Here is an 18,083-nt window from a genome sequence, read left to right on the forward strand (position 1 = left end):
TGCTAGAAAAGCATTTATGAGGACCATAAAAGGCCAAACTGTCTACAAAAGCAAAAAGCAGTTGATATTCTAAGTGGGTATCCTGCAAAGATTACAGCTAAAGCACATGTAATGTTTTTATTAAAGTACCCCATGACCACACCCATACCATGACAGATGCTGGCTTCTGAAAGTTTTCACTTTGAGTCTGTTCATCTGCTTTGGTTTTCAGCCTTACCTTTGTATGCATAGATTTCTCCTGATTCTGTTGTAGACTATAAAGGGTAAAATCCCTAAATCCTGGAGATTGTGCATTGAGAGGCATTGTACTTTAAATTTTGAACTACTGGTTTATTCAGTTTTTCCACATAAGTGGAAAATCTCAACTCCTCACTGCTTGCATTTTATTTTTTTTTACAGTTTTTAAACAATATACTGATGATTCAGCTAATTCAGACAAATGACAACCACCTAGACATTAAGAATAAACAGTTTATTATATATTTCATGAGCATCACACAGGAAGATCATAGTGTCACCTTTAACTGACTCTCAGTCTGTTTAGTAAAATCTTTTTAAACATGTAGTTCAGTCCGAGATGTCTCTATGTAAGTATTTGCCCTCAGCCCCAGAATTGAGCTGCTTCTAGACTGCCCTTAATGTTGCTCTGGTTCTCTCTTCTCGCTTTCGTCACCAGGTTGGCCTCTCCTTTCTGCAGGCGTCTTCTCTGTGTGACCTTCTGCTGCTTAGTAAGCTGCCGTTTTACCTTCTGTTTAATCACCGCCTGTAGAAAGAAGAGTATCAGGGTGTAACATAAGCAAGTTAGGACCAAAGAGCAATGTGCAAAATGATAGTATAAAATTTTAAATAAAAAGATAGCAAATAATCTAAAGTTGTCTAGCAGGCAAACTTTGATAGGCAAATTGTTTTACGTTTGTTACTAATGTTGTCCATTACTGCAGGTACAGTGGTGTTAAAAAAAAATAGCAGTCACAACACCATTAACCTGATAAATCACTGTTTTTAGTAGAAATGCTATTTCTACATAGCAAAAAATTTACTTGAAAGTGTAGTAGAGCAATGAAAACAAAACAAACCCAACAATTAGGACGTGCATGCCGCTCATTCTGAGTAATCGAAGCATTGATTGAAAGGGGCTTGTTCAAAATAAAAGCAGTGAGGAGTTCAATTGGTGAAGTCATTCATTCTGCAGAAGAACGGGTGTCAATTTTGGCCCTTATTTAAGGTAGGAGGGTGGCAAATGTTGCACAGGTTGGTCATAGCGCATTTCCTTCTGAAATACTGGATAAAATGGGTTGTTCCAGACATTGTTCTGATGAACAGCATACTTTGATTAAAAAGTTGTTTGTAGAGGGAAAAAACATACAGAGAAGTGCAGCAAATTATAGGCTGCTCAGCTAAAATGATCTCAAATGTCTTAAAGTGAAAACCAAAACCTGAAAGACGCGGAAGGAAGCGTGGAACTACTGTTCGAAAGGATCGAAGAATAGCCAAAATGGCAAATACTCAGCCAATGATCACCTCCAGAAAGATCAAGGAAGATCTGAAGTTACCAGTGAGTACAGAAGATGATTAAGTGAAGCCAATTTACCAGCAAGAACTCCTTGCAAAGTCCCGTTGTTAAAAAAAAGACATGACCTGAATGGGTTAAAATTTGCCAAGGAACACATTGACTGGTGAAACTGTGGACTGGTGAAAGCAAAATTGTTCTTTTTGGGTCTAGTGGCCATAGACAGTATGTCAGACGACCCCCAAGCACTGAATTCAAGCCAAAGTTCACTGTGAAAACAGTAAAGCACGGTGGTACAAAATGATGATATGAGAATGTTTTTCATACCTCGGTGTTACGCCTATTTATGGCATACGTGGGTTCATGGATCAGTTTGAATATATCAGAATACTTGAGGAGATCATGTTGCCCTATGTCGAAGAGCAATGGGTGTTTCAACATGACAATGACCCAAAACATCTTGGTTACAGATAAACAAGATTGAGGTAATAGAGTGGCCAGCCTAATCCCCTGACTTCAATCTCATAGAGAACTTGTGGGCTGATATCTGAAACACGTTTTTTTGAGCCAAAACCCAAAATTGCAGAAGAACTGTGGAATGTAGTCTAATCATCCTGGACTGAATACCTGTTCAGAGGTGCCAGAAGTTGGTCGACTCCATGTAACACAGATCTCGGAAACAATTGTAATGCCACTAAATATTAGTTCAGTAATTTAAAGTAAAGTAAAACCTTTTTAAAGAAAAATGCTGGCACTTATTTTTTTGAACAGCCTAATATTAATTTTTCTTAATTTTCTGTAAAGGATTAACACAAACTGGCTAAATGTTGTTAATGTTTTGATTTAGAATTGAAAGTGTAGTATTTTCAGTGCATTTGCATTTATGGAAATAAAAATTATTATAATGATTTTGTGCTTTATTTGCTTTTTTTTTGAACACCACTGTACAAGGCACATATTCCAAATAAACTACAAACTCAATGTAAATTGTAATTATGTACAGTTGTAATCAGAAATACTTAACCCCCCTTACCTTCAAAAGGCATTATAGAGGTGTATTGCCTTGATAACCTCTAATAAGCGATTTCGATATATAGACAATTTCCAGAAAAAAAAGTGGAACATTTAGTAAAACGCAGTAATAAAAAGAAGAATCTCCAATTTCTTAATTCTCTTTCATTTTTCTCTTTAATAACAAAAAATAGTTGGAACAGAGGCAAAATAAGAGTGAAAAGTTAAGCTACAGTGTTCCAGTAATCATAATTGCATAAAAAGGACTAAAACTAAAATATAAAGAAAATCATTATGGTTGGCTCAACCAGGCCCAATGCCTACTATATACACTGCTCAAAAAAAATTAAGACAACACTTAATCATCACAGTATAACACAAAGTCTGTTAAAGTTCAGGGATATCAATCTTCCCAGTTAGGAAGCATAAGCGATTGTGAATTAAGTTTACCTGCTTTGGTGCAAATGAAAGTGACAACGTGCACCGGAGGGGCAACAGCAAGACAACCCCCAAAAAGGGAATGGTTTTGCAGGTGGTGGCCACAGACATTTACTCTCTCCTTATCCTTCCTGTCTGATTCTTGTCTAGTTTTGCTAGTGTCCTTGTCACTACTAGTAGCATGATGCGGTAACTGGAGCCCTTTCAGGTTGCACAAGTAGTCCAGTTCCTTTAAGATGGCACATCCATACAGACTGTTGCAAGAAGGTTTGCTGTGTCTCCCAGCACAGTTTCAAGAGCATGGAAGAGATACCAAAACACAGGCCATTACACGAGGAGAGCAGGACAAGGCCGTAGAAGAGCATCAACCCAGCAGCAGGGCCGGTATCTGCTCCTTTGTGCAAGGAGGAGCACTGCCAGAACCCTACAAAGTGGCCTCCAGCGGTCTACAGGTGTGCATGTTTCTGAACAAACTGTAAGGAACAGAATCCATAAGGGTGGCATGAGAGCCCGACGTCCTCTCGTGGGACCTGTACTCACAGCCCAGCACTGTGCAGCTCGATTGCCATTCACCAGAGAACACCAGAATTGGCAGGTCCACCACTGGCACACCATTCTCTTCACAGATGTTAGAGCAGGTTAACAATGAGCACATGTGACAGACATAAAGGAGTCTGGAGAGGCCGTGGTAAACGTTATGCTGCCTAAAACATCATCCAGCATGATCGGTTTGGTGGTGGGTCAGTGATGGTCTGGGGAGGCATATCCTTGGAGGGTTGCACAAACCTCCACGTGATAGCCAACGGTACCCTGAATGCTGTTAGGTGCCAAGATGAAATCCTCAGAGCCACTGTCAGATGGTGCAGTGGGCCCTGGGTTCCTCCCTGGTGCAGGACGTGGGGGCCATACACACTACTGAGTAACATTATGAGTTGCCGTGATGGAATTTACGGAAATTAGATGAGCTTATGATTTCATTGTTTTACTTTGATTTTCGATATGAATTTGATTCCAGCCCTCCATGGGTTGATGATTTTGTTATGCCATTTTGTTCCTAACTAATTACACAATTTATATCAGTAAAGATCCAATGTGTGATTTAAGTGTTCCTTTAATTTTTTGAGCAGTGTAGTTACACCTAAACAGCAGTAATAACAACTGTGTCCTGACGCAGAGAAAAAAAGCATTTGATTTTAAGTTGTCTTTAAGACAGTGTTATAATCTTACAATGATGACCACAATTTAAATAACCTTTGATGTTTATACTCACTGGAGGAATTGTGGACTGGCTAGTTACACTTCCAATGGAGGCTTCACTGGTTGTTCTTTGCCTGTGTGCATTCACATGCAGTAGACTATCTTGGTCTCTGTAAAGATTAAAACAAACACTGTCAGATTAAACCAAATACACAGACTAGGGTGAAAACAACAATCTTTAATAATCAGTGATTAATAAGGCATTTGTGCTTTAGTAAGGGTTAGTATGAAGACTGAAGTGTTGTCATTTTTGTCCTCTATTCAAACAATTCCAGCCTATGACTGGCTGGCAATTTTTACTCATAAGATAAATAAGATGTAACAGAGTACAATCCCGTTATAACGGACTTCAAGGAGTACATATCTGGGGAAAAATAACTGCTCTGCGTTTCTTAAATTGATCCAACCAACAGTCACTGCATTTAAAATCATTGTGACCAAGTTCAGTGGAAAGACTTGATGCTTTTTCTTTCAATATTGCACCAGACACAGGTGCACCGACTGAACCAGCTTGATTTAACCAAAGGAAAAGCGCATCTTCAACGTCATCATATGTGGATTTCCGCAATTTCTTGCAGTCATTTGTAAACTTGATTTGATTTGTATTTCTCATGATTATTTCAAATGTCTCTGACAGTTGATTTCCCAAGACCGTACTTGCGTACAATGTCCGCTTGTGTTTTATTTTTGTTTTCCAATACACTAACAATCTCGTGTTTTAATTTTAATGTTATTGAACGCCGCTTAATAGCAGACTTGCCAGCTATTTTTACAAAACACAGCACAGTTCAGAGGTGTGCGCATGGGCAGTGTGTATTTTTAGACTGACGGGTCTTCCTGTGATGAGCCCGTCAGACCGGTGCAAATGTACTGTATGACACTGTCCGTTATAACCAAATAAAACAACGTGTGTACATTTTAGTCCATTATAACCGAAATTCCGTTATAGCGAGTCCGTTACATCCGATGGTTTTTCTGAATATTTATATAGGCGTTCAGCCGGGACCTCCTGACCTCGTCGATTATAAGAAGATTACACTGTACTTGTAACAATTTGAGCGTAGCGGAGCAGCACTATTTTCAGTATACCTGTATTTTGACAAAAAAACAACTGAATAAGGAAAATAGGTGGAAAAGGGAGATTCAGATGAGGATGACTGAAAACGAAAGAGGATTAGAATGTGTAGAGTGGAATAGAGGAATAGAGTGCATTCTTAGCCAGTACTGCATTTAGACATAAGACGCTAGTCTTTAGACACCTGAAATTACAGAAAAACTTATATCTGATCTAAGATTATTATTTTTGTCTTGTGGGTTTTAAATGTGTTATGGATTCAGGCAGCTGAAAGTTCATAAGCTCTGCTTTGAGGTTTGCAAATATCAGTGCCTTAACAGAAATGGTAACCTAATTTTGTGCAAAAAAAAGCTTCTTTAAACACAAGCACTTCAACAAACATGCAAAACAAAAAAACTGAAAAATTTGACACTCCCCTCTCACATTTGGTGGATGCACTGCAGTGACAATGACATGGTGGTGGTGTGTTAGTGTGTGTTGTGCTGGTATGAGAGGATCAGACACATCAGTGCTGCTGGAGTTTTTAAATACCATGTCCACTCATTGTCCACTCTATTAGACACTCCTCCCTAGTTGGTCCACCTTGTAGATGTAAAGTCAGAGATGATCGCTCATCTATTGCTGCTGTTTGAGTTGGTCATCTTCTAGAACTTCATCAGTGGTCACAGGATGCCACAGGGCACTGTTGGCTGGATATTTTTGGTTGGTGGACTTTTCTCAGTCCAGCAGTGACAGTGAGGTGTTTAAAAACTCCAGCAGCGCTGCTGTGTCTGATCCACTCATACCAGCACAACACACACTAACACACCACCACCATATGTCAGTGTTACTGCAGTGCTGAGAATCATCCACCACCCAAATAATACCTGCTCTGTAGTGGTCCTGGGAGAGTCCTGATCATTAAGAAACAGCATGAAAAGGGGCTAACAAAGCATGCAGAGAAACAGATGGACTACAGTCAGTAATTGTAGAACTACAAAGTGCTTCTACATGGTAAGTGAAGCTGATTAAATGGACAGTGAGTGTAGAAACAAGGAGGTGGTTTTAATGTTATGGCTGATCGGTGTATTTTAAAAGTATTCATTAAATGTGTCATTGCTTTCAAATAAAGCCTTGATCATATCTCCTCCTTCATAACTTACTACAAGAATCTAATCTAAAGGTGTGAAGGTCACATACCTATGAAATCTTAAAAGCAAACGACTGCTAAATATAAACACCTTAACTGATATCAGTCTGACCATATTTTACTGCATTATGATTGCTGCTAGTACTCCACATATAATTTTGCTTACACTTGCTATTTTAACTAATACAACATTACCTGAAAGGCTTGAATTCCTTGTTGAAAGCTGAAATATCAACCAAATCCGGGCATTCATCTTCATTCTCAAGCTCCTCACTGTCAATGTCTTCTGAATTATCAGTAAAATTTTCATTGCAGTTCTTCTTAAATGAGCTACTTTCCCCATGTTCCTGTGGGTTCTCCTCTCCCAATGGGGTATTGTCACCAATCCTCTGCCCCTCTAGTTCATCAATGGCTTGTTTGTATTCCTCAATGTTAATGTGCTCCTCAGTATCTAGCTCAGTTGCTCCTTGCATGTCATCTTCATCTTCACTGAGCATTTCTTCTCCCTCTGGGCCAGTTGGGTGTAGAAGCTCATCATCTTGCTGCAACTCTTTGGTGTAACCACTGGCTGAGACCTCCACATCAAGAGAGCAGGCTTTTCTAAACAGCATTAAGCATTGGGAGATAAGAATTTTAATCGTCTTTACCCATTAAGCTATCAACCATTAAGCTATCAACAATTTATTATTTAACATTTTTATTAACAGACAAAAATGGTAAGCACATGAAAGTATTACCTGATATCTTTAAATGTTGGGTAAAGTTCACTTTCATAGTTAAACCGTTTTATGAAGAAATCTCGAACACATTTGACATCTCTGTCAAAATACCTGTAGAGGAAAAAGAAATCAGTAAAAATATAGACAGTGGATTGGGAAAGTATTACATTCGCTTGACTTTATGCCCAGTTTGTGTTGTGGATTTGATCTACACTTTGTAGAAGCCCTAGTGTCAGCAATAACAGCTGCAAGTGTTTTGAATGCATATCTCCAAGTTTTGCATACCAAGACGTACGTAGGCAGTTTATCCCATTCTTCATGGCAGATCCTCTCATACTGTCAGACTAAATAGAGAGTCTATGTAAATACATATTCAGGTCTCTCTACAGACATTGGACAGGATCTGGGCTTTGCCTGGGCCACTCAAAAACTCTCAGAGACCTGCCCTTGCATTGCTCCGTCCTTCAATTCTTACCAGACTCCCTGTCCCTGAGAAGCATCCCTATAGCATGATCCTGCCACCACAATCTTTCACAGTAGGGATGGTATTAGCCAGGTAAGAAGCAGTGCCTGATTGTTGCCAATGGTAGTGCTTGCTGTTCTATCCAAAGATTAAAAAAAAATTGTTTTATCATCTTTACTTGCCTTTTTAGCTTTCGTCTTGCCACTCTTTCTTTAAAGTCTAACTCATGTAGTGATGCAGAGATATCCTCCCAACAGGAGCCCTTTTAGAGTGACATGTTAATTTTTTCAATGATTTATGTTCATTTTTTCTGTCTTATAAGAATAAGAGGTATGTAGTTTTTTTTTTTTTTTTTTTTCATTTTTCCCAATTTTCCTCCCAATCTAGTTGTATCCAATTACTACTGATGTTGATCTCCACCCTGGTTGAGGAGAGCCGAGACTGACACATGCCCCCTCCGATCTGTGTGCACAAGGTGAGTTAATATGCGGATCAGCTTTGTGCACGGAGAGCCACACCCTGATCAACAAATTATCCCTCGTCTCTGTGCCAGCGTCATCAATCAGCCAGCATAATTATGTTAGTGTAACACACGTTTCATTGGTGTAGTGTGCTGACAATGTATCATGTATGTGTTTATGGATTGAGTGCATTTTGTCCCTTTGGGGATTCCAATAATAGATAGTCAATAAAAAAGTACACTTCTATACACACATGATCATCTCTCTGTGGTCTGTACTTAAAAAAAAAAAAAAAAAAAAGCAAGCCAGTAAAGTATTAAGCTCCCGACAGTTTGTCTATGTACAGGTACATGTACGTTCGGTTACATTAGCAATTGGTTAGACAAAACCAATTATGTGGACGCCGAGGGAGTGGGGTGTGTCAAAACACGGACGGGTATTTATGTATCCATTAAGGTAGGCTGTGCTGTGTGTTGTAGCTTCCATTGATTTTAATATTCATTTTATAAGTGCAATTTAATGACTGCCGTGAAATGTGGCACTTTTGTTTAAAAATCTGTGATTTTTAAAAAATGAGGTCAGCCGCTCAGGTGGCGCAGCGGTAAAAAAACACGCTAGCACACTGGAGCTGGGATCTCGAATACATAGAGACTGAGCTGAGCGGCCACATGAACAACAATTGGCCTGTTGTTCATATAGAGGTGGGGTAGTTATCCTCCAGGCCACCCAAGAAGGATGGGCCCTGCTGAGTCTGGTTTCTCTCAAGGTTTCTTCCTGTAATTTTCAGGGAGTTTTTCCCTGCCACAGTCGCCCTCCGCTTGCTCATCAGGGGTTTTTGTATCTGTTGGTCCTGGATTTTGTAAAGTTGCTTTGAGACAATGTCTGCTGTAAAAAGCGCTATATAAATAAAGTTGACTTGACTAGTAGTAAGCCGGATAGGGTCTCCTCATAACTGATGCAACTACAACCTCTGCTGGCTAATTGATGGCGCCTGCACAAGGACGGGGAAGGATTGTGTTGATCAGGGTGTGTCTCTCCGTTAGGGTTGGGCGGTATGATGGTATTGTGGTATACTGCGGTATTTAAAAATGGTGACGGTATTTAAAAAATGTGAAGCACCAAATTTCTGCTTCAGGTCTACCTTAAAAACTGAGGCTTTAAGACATTTGCGCATCCACAGTAAGGGAAGGGTGGGAGTGGTAGGCGGTTGGAGCTCACTGATTGGTTGTAGGGGTGCTCACTGTTTGAGGTGATAACACAGAGAGACAAGTGAAAAGCCACAATGGCTAGTGTTAGCTGTGAGGTAAGCAAACTAGTTCAGAAGAAAAATGCCACTGCTGCAGTTTGGCAGCATTTTGGATTTGTTCCAAATGAAAAGGGGGAGCCAGCAAACCTTGATGAATGGTCCGTGTACCTTTGGTCATTCGTTTTTCACTTCAAATCCCAAAGTTGAAAAACAAGAAAACGGGTTGTTTTTCATTTCAAAAAACAATAATGAATAACGGGGTGTTATTTGTTCTTCGATTCAAGATCAAAAATCTAATAACAAACAAGCAGAAATTTAAAAACGTCATTCTGTAATACAGGCATAACTAATCGTACATGTCACTGTGTAACTATTACAACATTTAATGCATTTTAATCAGCGTTCTGCTTCATGCACTTTTAAGAACTTTTTGACTTGACTAGTAGTAAGCTGGATAGAATCTCCTCATAACTGATGCAACTACAACCTCTGCTGGCTGATTGATGGCGCCTGCACAGGGACGGGGAAGGATTGTGTTGATCAGGTTGTGTCTCTCCGTTAGGGTTGGGCGGTATGACGGTATTGTGGTATACTGCGGCATTTAAAAATGGTGACGGTATTTAAAAAATGTGAAGCACCAAATTTCTGCTTCAGGTCTACCTTAAAAACTGAAGACATTTGCGCATCCACAGTAAGGGTGTAACTGTGTAACTATTACAACATTTAATGCATTTTAATCAGCGTTCTGCTTCATGCACTTTTAAGAACTTTTTGACTTGACTGATGCAACTACAACTAAAAACTAACCAGTGTAAAGTTTGTACGCTGTAAAGTTTGTCCGCCTCCCCCACAATCCGTGGTAATACCGTATACCGCAGTATTTTCTGAAGACGGTATGACGGTATGAAAATCTGCAATACCGCCCAACCCTACTCTCCGTACACAGGGCTGATCCGCATAAGCACTTGCCTTGTGCAGGTGAAAAAATGCATACGGCTGCTGCCCACTTGTCGGAGGGGGCATGGGTTAGCTTCATTCTCCTCAATCAGAGCGGGGATAGGCATTAGTGGAGAGGAAGCATAATGCAATCAGGCAATTGGATGCGCTTAAAGACGGGAGAAAGGGGGGAAAAAAACATAAACAAAATAATAATTTTAAAAAAACGAGGTCCGTGAAATTAAGCACATTTTCCTGTTAATTCAATTGAGCACTACTTATCAGTGATTTAAGTGTAGATTGACAGGTAAAAATGGCAATTGTATTCACTCAAAATCAGATCCACAATACAATAAAGTGTGCAAAAAGTGATTGGGGGTCTGAATACTTTCTGAATTCACAGTATGTTAAATTATATAACACTATTTACTCCAATTTTGTGCTATCAAAACTTAAAAGCTAAAGCTAACCAAATATTACACCTGCAATCAAAAGTACTTTATTCCACGGTACCCTACAGTACAATACTGTACACATCCAAATCCAGAACTATGTTATGTACTCAATGTGCTATCATCTGTCTTAATTGCACAAGAGTACTCATTAAATTAGGAGTTCGCCGAAGGTAAGGCTGTGATGGCATTCTCCACCAGACTCTGAAGGCAGATACGCCATTCTAACTGTAAACATAAACAAACCAGAAGCAACAACAGCATGATTTTCACTTTGCCCTACTTGTTGTGGTCCTTTATTTTATGTACTGTAGTTCTTCTTTTTTGTAGTTCTGGTTACTTGACAATGGAAGCAATTACAAAATGATGGATGACTGTGCCATACCACAGGGTACCGTGCAGGGGAAAAGGAGCATATGTGGTTAAATGAATTTAGTCACCATTCAGCGTTCGGATGAGACGTGGAAACCATCTGTGGAAAGTCGATCATTGTGACTTGGTCGTTATCATCCAGCATCAGATTAAACTCATTAAAATCTCCGTGAATGAGCCCATGGTTTGCCAGTTTAACTATCAGCTCCATTATTTCACTGTACAACAAAGCAGGGTCCTGAATCTCATGCACCTGGCACCTGTAGAAGAAAAATAATCATTAAAAAATAAACTTATTTGCATTTTACATTCTCTTGCTTTCTCTCATTTAGGTAAGTTTAAAATAATTTTACTACTTGCATTACAAGCAAACCGAGGATAGCTACGAACTAGCACCCGCTTCCTTAACAGGTATGCAGTGGCCAGCTGCTTTTTTCCTATCTAGCATTGGATTTTCAGATCTGTATATTGCTAAGAACATCATGCTTTACCCAGTGTAAATCCACCACCACTCATGGCAACGCCTAGCAGTTGAGGTGGGTATATTGCTGCTCACCTCCAACCCACGTGCAGCTCTTAGTGGAACCCCTTTTCACCCATGCATTTTGCACAGGCGCCTCTCTATCTGATAATCATGGTCCTTACACAGCGTTTGAAGACCCCACCCACATAGTCCGGTCCACGCCCAGCCGACCGGTGGCAACGGCAAGTTTCAAACCGTGAAGTTCAAAATCTTGGCACTGGTGTGCTAGCGGAATATCCCGCTGTGACACCTTTCCTTTTTAAAGACAAGGATAAATCTATCCAACTTTTTATGAGTTTCCGCACTTTTAAAAACTCTATTTATTAAGAATTTCAAAAAACATAATTTTTCCTTTGCGATGCATTTTTCCCAGCATAATGCTATCAGCAAAAAAATTTGAGTTGAGTGTGTAGCCACTCATGCACCGCTGCTTATACAGCATCATCACATGAAAATCTTCTTCCCCTCAAAGCTTCTTTGAGCGGTCCAAAAAGGTGGAAATCAGACAGTGCTAAATCCGGACTATAAGCACTCTCTCTTAGTCACGACCAACTACTACTCCCCCATGCAGGCACTGGGAGAACATGCAATCTCTACACAGAAAGGACTCGGACCACTCCACCTGGGAATCAAACCCAGAACCTTCTTGCTGTGAGGTGACAGTGCTACCCACCAAGCCCGGTGACCAGTGCTGCCCGAATAAGATTAGATATTTAGAGATTAAATTAGATTTTTGTTAACCGAGAGCTGCACACAATGATGAACCATTCATGTTTTTCCTTATTAACCTCTAATTCCTTATTAGACATAGGGTGTGTTCAAAAACTTAGGGAGCTGCCTTGCTGTCTTACTGCCTACATAGGCAGCTGCCTCAGTAGAGAGGATTCTAATAAGTCAATGACTTATAAGTCAGGTTATTCGAACGCACTACTTAGACAGCGATTCCATCAGATGTAGCATTTAGCATCTTGCCATTCAAACCAATGGGATGGGGTGGCACAGCATGCTAGCATGTCAACTAACATCTCCCTTCGTGTACCGAAAATGGTTACATTCACTGACAAGCCCGAACTTGCAAATGAAAACACTTGTGCAAGTTTAAACAAGTTAAAAATCAACAATAATTTATTTACGTTTAAAAGTAACTCCATTCGTTTCACTGCCCTGTCAGCCATGTTTTTATTATTTTTCTGTGAGAAAAGAGCTGCCGCACTGAATGCCAGGATTGCCTTGATCACTAAGGACGCTTCCGATGCTCACTCGTTCTTGAGTCAAAATAACATTGAAATTTTAAGATGCCTTAGTAGTGAGGATATTAAGGCATCTAGGATTTCGCTCATTCTCGGGAGCGCAAGTAGGATGACGTAAAATGCTGTCTATGTAGAGCTCCCTAGCTTTTCGAACACACCCATAGTGTACATTTTTGTGTCAGATAATTGTTAATATCAAGCCTACATTCATAGTTTGCTAATTATTAACTCATCAGTTAGCAAATCCTATTGCAAATATTCAATAAACCACTTTTCTTCGCTCCTGTCATATTTCATCCTTAACTTAAAAGGTGTCAGTGCAGAATCCCCAGTCATTTATAAGCTTTTTCCATACATAAGTGTTCCATAATTCTCCAGAGCTTTGCATGGCCTCACCCTAGTAATCAGTGCATCAGTCCACCCATTTTGATAAAAACCATTATGGCAGTTGTAGCATAGTGGTTAAGGTACTGGACTAGTAATCAAACAGCCACTCATCTGCTAAATGCCGAAAATGTATATGTAAAATGTAGACTATGTAATATCTATTCTGGACATACAGTGCTGATATATTTAACTTACAGAGGATGGCCATTGATGAGCTCCATAACCACTGCATGTCTGTTTAAATCCACTGGCTTTGGTACAGGAAAGCCTCGATCATACAGAGCCTGAATGCAGATAAAAAAAAAACCCACTAAATATACCAATCAAATAAAAAAATAAACAAATGCGGTGCACCAGATCTGAGTTTTATAAACACAGTGGTACAGTGAATATCCAACATTAAACGACACTTTGAAAGACAACCTTATACTTTACATTTTATACATAAACATTTACTTGGTTAATGTTATGTTAAAAAGCACCCAGAGTATAAAACCAGATTAAACTGACAGCAATTCCCCTGGTTAAGACCTAATACGGTTGCCAAATTCCATGTTATTTCATATGTAACATGGCAATTATCAGGTAAGAGGATTTAAAATATTAAAGCCTAGATGTGTAAATGACACAATGCTAGCACAAAATGCACAATATTTAATTTAGTAACTTGCAAAAATAAAACAAAAACATAATTAATTTAACATTTTAACCAAGAAGGTTAAACCGCAGTTTAATGTAACAAAGATCCAAAAACAGACTTTGTTATAGGATGTTAGAGTCCAGATCCAGCTGGGTTGCAGTGAGATTCTTGTTTACATAGGAAACGCCAGAATAGGGCTACCACTAACGACTATTCTTCTATCGATTAATCTATAGACTATTTTTATCAATTAGTTGATTAATCTAACCGATTAATTTTCCTCCAAAAAATGTAATTCAGAATCTCATTTAAGCTACTTTTATTTTAACAACAAACTGTATGGCATAATAATATGGCACAAAACTAAATGTAAACAGGGTTTATGTCCATATTATCACATTCTCAAGTGTTCCAAAACAAACAAAGTGCAACATGTGTTTATGGCATTCCATACACAAAGCAAAGTGCTTAAACTTATAGCAGAAATAAAATAGTTAGAGGTAGGCACGTCTCATTAAGTCCAACATACAGTAATGACAGAATGAGCCCAGATTCTAACCTACACATTCACTCAAAACTTACTTCAAATTCTAAGCAATGCAAACAAAGTGTGTAAGTGTTTCACATGAGAAGCTTTTTGTGCTTTGCGGCAACCACAAAAATCACGAGCCCAACGCAGCAAAAGTGCGCGGTGGTCTAACTGAACTTGCTAAGAAATACGGTATTCCAAGATCTCCCTGATTAAGAAGCTTAATGAAACAATATAGACGTGCAACATCGTGCTAGTGCTGCTGTGGTATACCATCAAAGCTTTGTAGAGTGTACAAACCATCTTTTTGTCTTGTGTTAGTTTTAAGTTTTCCCAAACTTTTAATGATTTGGGTCTTGGAAAACTTTTAGCTTTTCTTTGAAAGCTCTACAATCGGCCCCTGACTGCTGCAGATGGCATTTTTTAAGACTGCGCTTAATGCCGCCAACCAGTGACTGGACCAAATACGACTTAGGTCACAGCAAGTAGAGTGCTGTGGAAAATCATATGAACGGTTATATAAATGGAAACATTGTACAAATTACAAATTGTACATTTTAAAAATAATGCATCGACTTAAAATATTAAAATGCATTGACGTCATCAACTAGGTCGACCAATCGCGGCAGCCCTACACCAGAATGGTGAAACTTTCCTCTCACTTTTTAACAAATCTGTTCAGCAGCTTCAAAACTGTTCAATAAAGACATAAAAAGTACTGTGTTTTTTTTTATTATTGGTTTAAGCATGACATGACATGATATTATGACCTGGATGAGCATTAGGACTACATTTTAGAAATCCATGTTCTTTAACTTTTTCATTTTTACTGTATCTTAGCAATGTCAAGGAATATTTTTACATTTAAAATTAAATCGAAAAAGTCTTTTAATGATCTTAAAAATACATGTCTGGAATCCATTACCTTCATGTATGCATATTCCTTCATAGCCGAGAGGCGGGATAGATAAAGCCAGGACACTTTGTTTCTGTGTTTGTGGTAATCACGCTTATTTTTCAAGTTCCTGAAGGATGTTCTTCCCAGCCTGTGGAGCTTAAGTGCAAACTGCTCACCTTCCGCATCCGCCACTATGTAAATATCTGAAGCAGAAACAAAAATATTGTGAACTACTGATCTTCTCATGCCAAGTGTGCTTTACCCAAAAATTAATGCATGCTAAGCATTTTTTCAAGGTGTGTCATAACATGACAGTTTGCCTTTAATTCCATCAGCAGCAACAGGGGCAAATGAGATCACATGATCACACATTGTATTTGACTTATTTACAATTTTTACTTAGTCTAGTTGCTAATATACACCGATCAGGCAAGACATTATTACCACCTTCCTAATATTGTGTTGGTCCCCCTTTTGCTGCCAAAACAGCCCTATCAGAACCAGTACTAACGTCTCCAGCAATCTGAGCTACAGTAGCTCGTCTGTTGCCAGCCTTCGCTCCCCACATGCATCACTGAGCCTTGGCCACTCATGACCCTGTCGCTGGTTTACTACTGTTCCTTCTTTGGACCACTTTTGATAGATACTGACCACTGCAGACCATGAGCACCCCACAAGCGCTGCAGTTTTGGAGATGCTTTTGGAGATTCCCAAATAAACACACATCAGGCAAATGAAAGACAAGCAGTCACAGCACATGTCAGAGGGTGTGTGTTTTAGTTATGGCCCGCCTTGTAGTCTGCAGCAGTAGAGGAAGCAAAATGTAATTGGGTGATTGGATTGGAAAATTGGGGAAAAGGCACAATGTGAATATTTAAATAGCAAAACAGTTAAAATGTAGTGAGCTTATTTTCATTTCTTACCTGACTCCTTCCCAACTCCCATTTGGTTTCCCACAGACAAAATCACATCTCTTGATGACAGTGCCTTAAGAGCCAGGTAATCATAACCACCATAGTTCAGCCGGTACCCATGCACAGCTAGAAAAATAACACAAACTCCATTAACATGAATGTCAGAAACAAATCAGCCAGTTAGGCTGCTATTACGGCTGTTAATATAGTGTTTCTTTACTTTTGGTGTGTTCGTAGGCCAGCAGTTTGTGTTCCACCAGCTCTCTCAGCACTTTATTGCACCCTCCATGCCTCAGACTTGCAATAGATGCAATTAAGCTAACCGGGACGATTTCATGATTCTTCATGCCCATCTCCACCTGGTCAAAAATGTAAAAAGAAAGATTTAAAATCCAACTGGAATTTAAACTGTTAATCTGATTTATTCCAGCATGATTTATTCCAGCTTAATTTTGCTATGTATTTCAAGCATTTCTGTCTTCAAATGCTGCCATAAATATCGACAGTGTTTGGATCAGGTGACTGAAAGAAAGTTCATGACAACAAGCACTTCTTAATCTTTTTTGGTCTAGATGTGTTTTGGTGTTATTATTCTAATGCAGTAATAACCCTTCTCCACAACGATACAAACCAAAGGGCACAGCAGTCTCTTCTACTCTTTTTCTAATTTTTGCTAGCCCACCACAGCTAAGATACGAGTTTAAATCTCAGACGTGCTATCTACTAGCCCATTTCATGCTGTTCTTCAATGGTCAGAACTCTCCCAGAACCACTACAAAGTAGATATTATTTGGGTGGTGGATCATTCTCAGCACTGCAGTGACAATGACATGGTGGTGGTGTGTTAGTGTGTGTTGCGCTGGTATGAGTGGATCAGAAACAGCAGCGCTGATAGATTTTTTTAAACACCTCACTGTCACTGCTGGACTGAAAATAGTCCACCAACCAAAAATATATCCAGCCAACAGCGCCCAGTTGGCATCATCCTGTGACCACTGATGGTCTAGAAGATGACCAACTCAAACGGCAGCAATAGATGAGCGATTGTCTCTGACCTTACATCTACAAGATGGATCAACTAGGTAGGAGTGTCTAATAGAGTGGACAGTGAGTGGACATGGTATTAAAAAAAACTGCAGCAGTGCTGCTGTGTTTGATCCACTCATACCAGCACAACACACACCACCACCATGTCAGTGTCACTGCAGTGCTGAGAATCATCCACCACCTAAATAATACCTGCTCTGTGGTGGTCCTGAACAGAGTGAAAGCAGGTTAAAAAAGTATGTAGAGAAACAGATGAACTACAGTCAGTAATTGTAGAACTACAAAGTGCTCCTATATGGAAAGTGGAGCTGATAAAATGGACAGTGAGTGTAGAAACAAGGAGGTGGTTTTAATGTTATGGCTGATCGGTGTATATTTAATTGATAACTGGGTTTATTTTTTACTAGCCAAACAATACAATGACTCTGACTCTAATGTATACCAGTGTCTAAATATCCTATATCAGTTTTTATATTAAGCATACATTTGTTTATGCTAATAAAAACGTACTTTTTTATCTATAAGTACAAATGACTGTGAGTGCATGTATACTGTGTGAATAAATGTATACTGGATATATGAAGTGGAAAATTTAAAAAACTATAGTGTTCAGTTACTGTAGTTAATACAGTTTACATGAACTTCTAACTAGCTTTTAAAATACATGGTAAACATTACTCACAGCAGTCAGGACCCGAAAATCATCCCGAGATAAATACCTCAGTAGAACCACGTTTAATTTTCCCATGGTGTTTATAAAAGACTCGTGTTTGATTGAGAATAAAATATCATGAAATAATTAAACTACATGTATGTGGAAAATGCG

At 39.2% G+C, this 18,083-nt stretch overlaps 1 protein-coding gene across 1 annotated transcript; it reads right to left on the reverse strand.

The window, feature by feature from the left end:
• Positions 1-457: 457 nt before the first annotated feature.
• Positions 458-18,083, reverse strand: riok2 (RIO kinase 2 (yeast)). Its single transcript, XM_063017649.1, has 10 exons — positions 17,940-18,083; positions 16,431-16,569; positions 16,220-16,336; positions 15,324-15,499; positions 13,425-13,513; positions 11,138-11,329; positions 7,158-7,250; positions 6,616-7,020; positions 4,230-4,326; positions 458-763 (listed from the first exon to the last, which is right to left on the reverse strand). Exons 1-10 carry the CDS (start codon positions 18,003-18,005, stop codon positions 602-604), a joined length of 1,536 nt encoding a protein of 511 aa, XP_062873719.1. The 5' UTR covers positions 18,006-18,083; the 3' UTR covers positions 458-601.

Source organism: Trichomycterus rosablanca, chromosome 21, assembly GCF_030014385.1.
Source record: "Trichomycterus rosablanca isolate fTriRos1 chromosome 21, fTriRos1.hap1, whole genome shotgun sequence".
Lineage (NCBI taxonomy): Eukaryota > Metazoa > Chordata > Actinopteri > Siluriformes > Trichomycteridae > Trichomycterus > Trichomycterus rosablanca.

What these genes read in the sequence shown, in the direction of transcription:
- riok2 (XM_063017649.1), bottom strand. Translation starts at nt 18,005, where the DNA reads ATGGGAAAATTAAACGTGGTTCTACTGAGGTATTTATCTCGGGATGAT. An exon ending in ATTTTCGGGTCCTGACTGCT is followed by an intron (nt 16,570 to 17,939) that starts GTGAGTAATGTT and finishes ATTTTTGACCAG; the next exon opens with GTGGAGATGGGCATGAAGAA. An exon ending in AAGGAATTCAAGCCTTTCAG is followed by an intron (nt 4,327 to 6,615) that starts GTAATGTTGTAT and finishes TAATCTTTACAG; the next exon opens with AGACCAAGATAGTCTACTGC.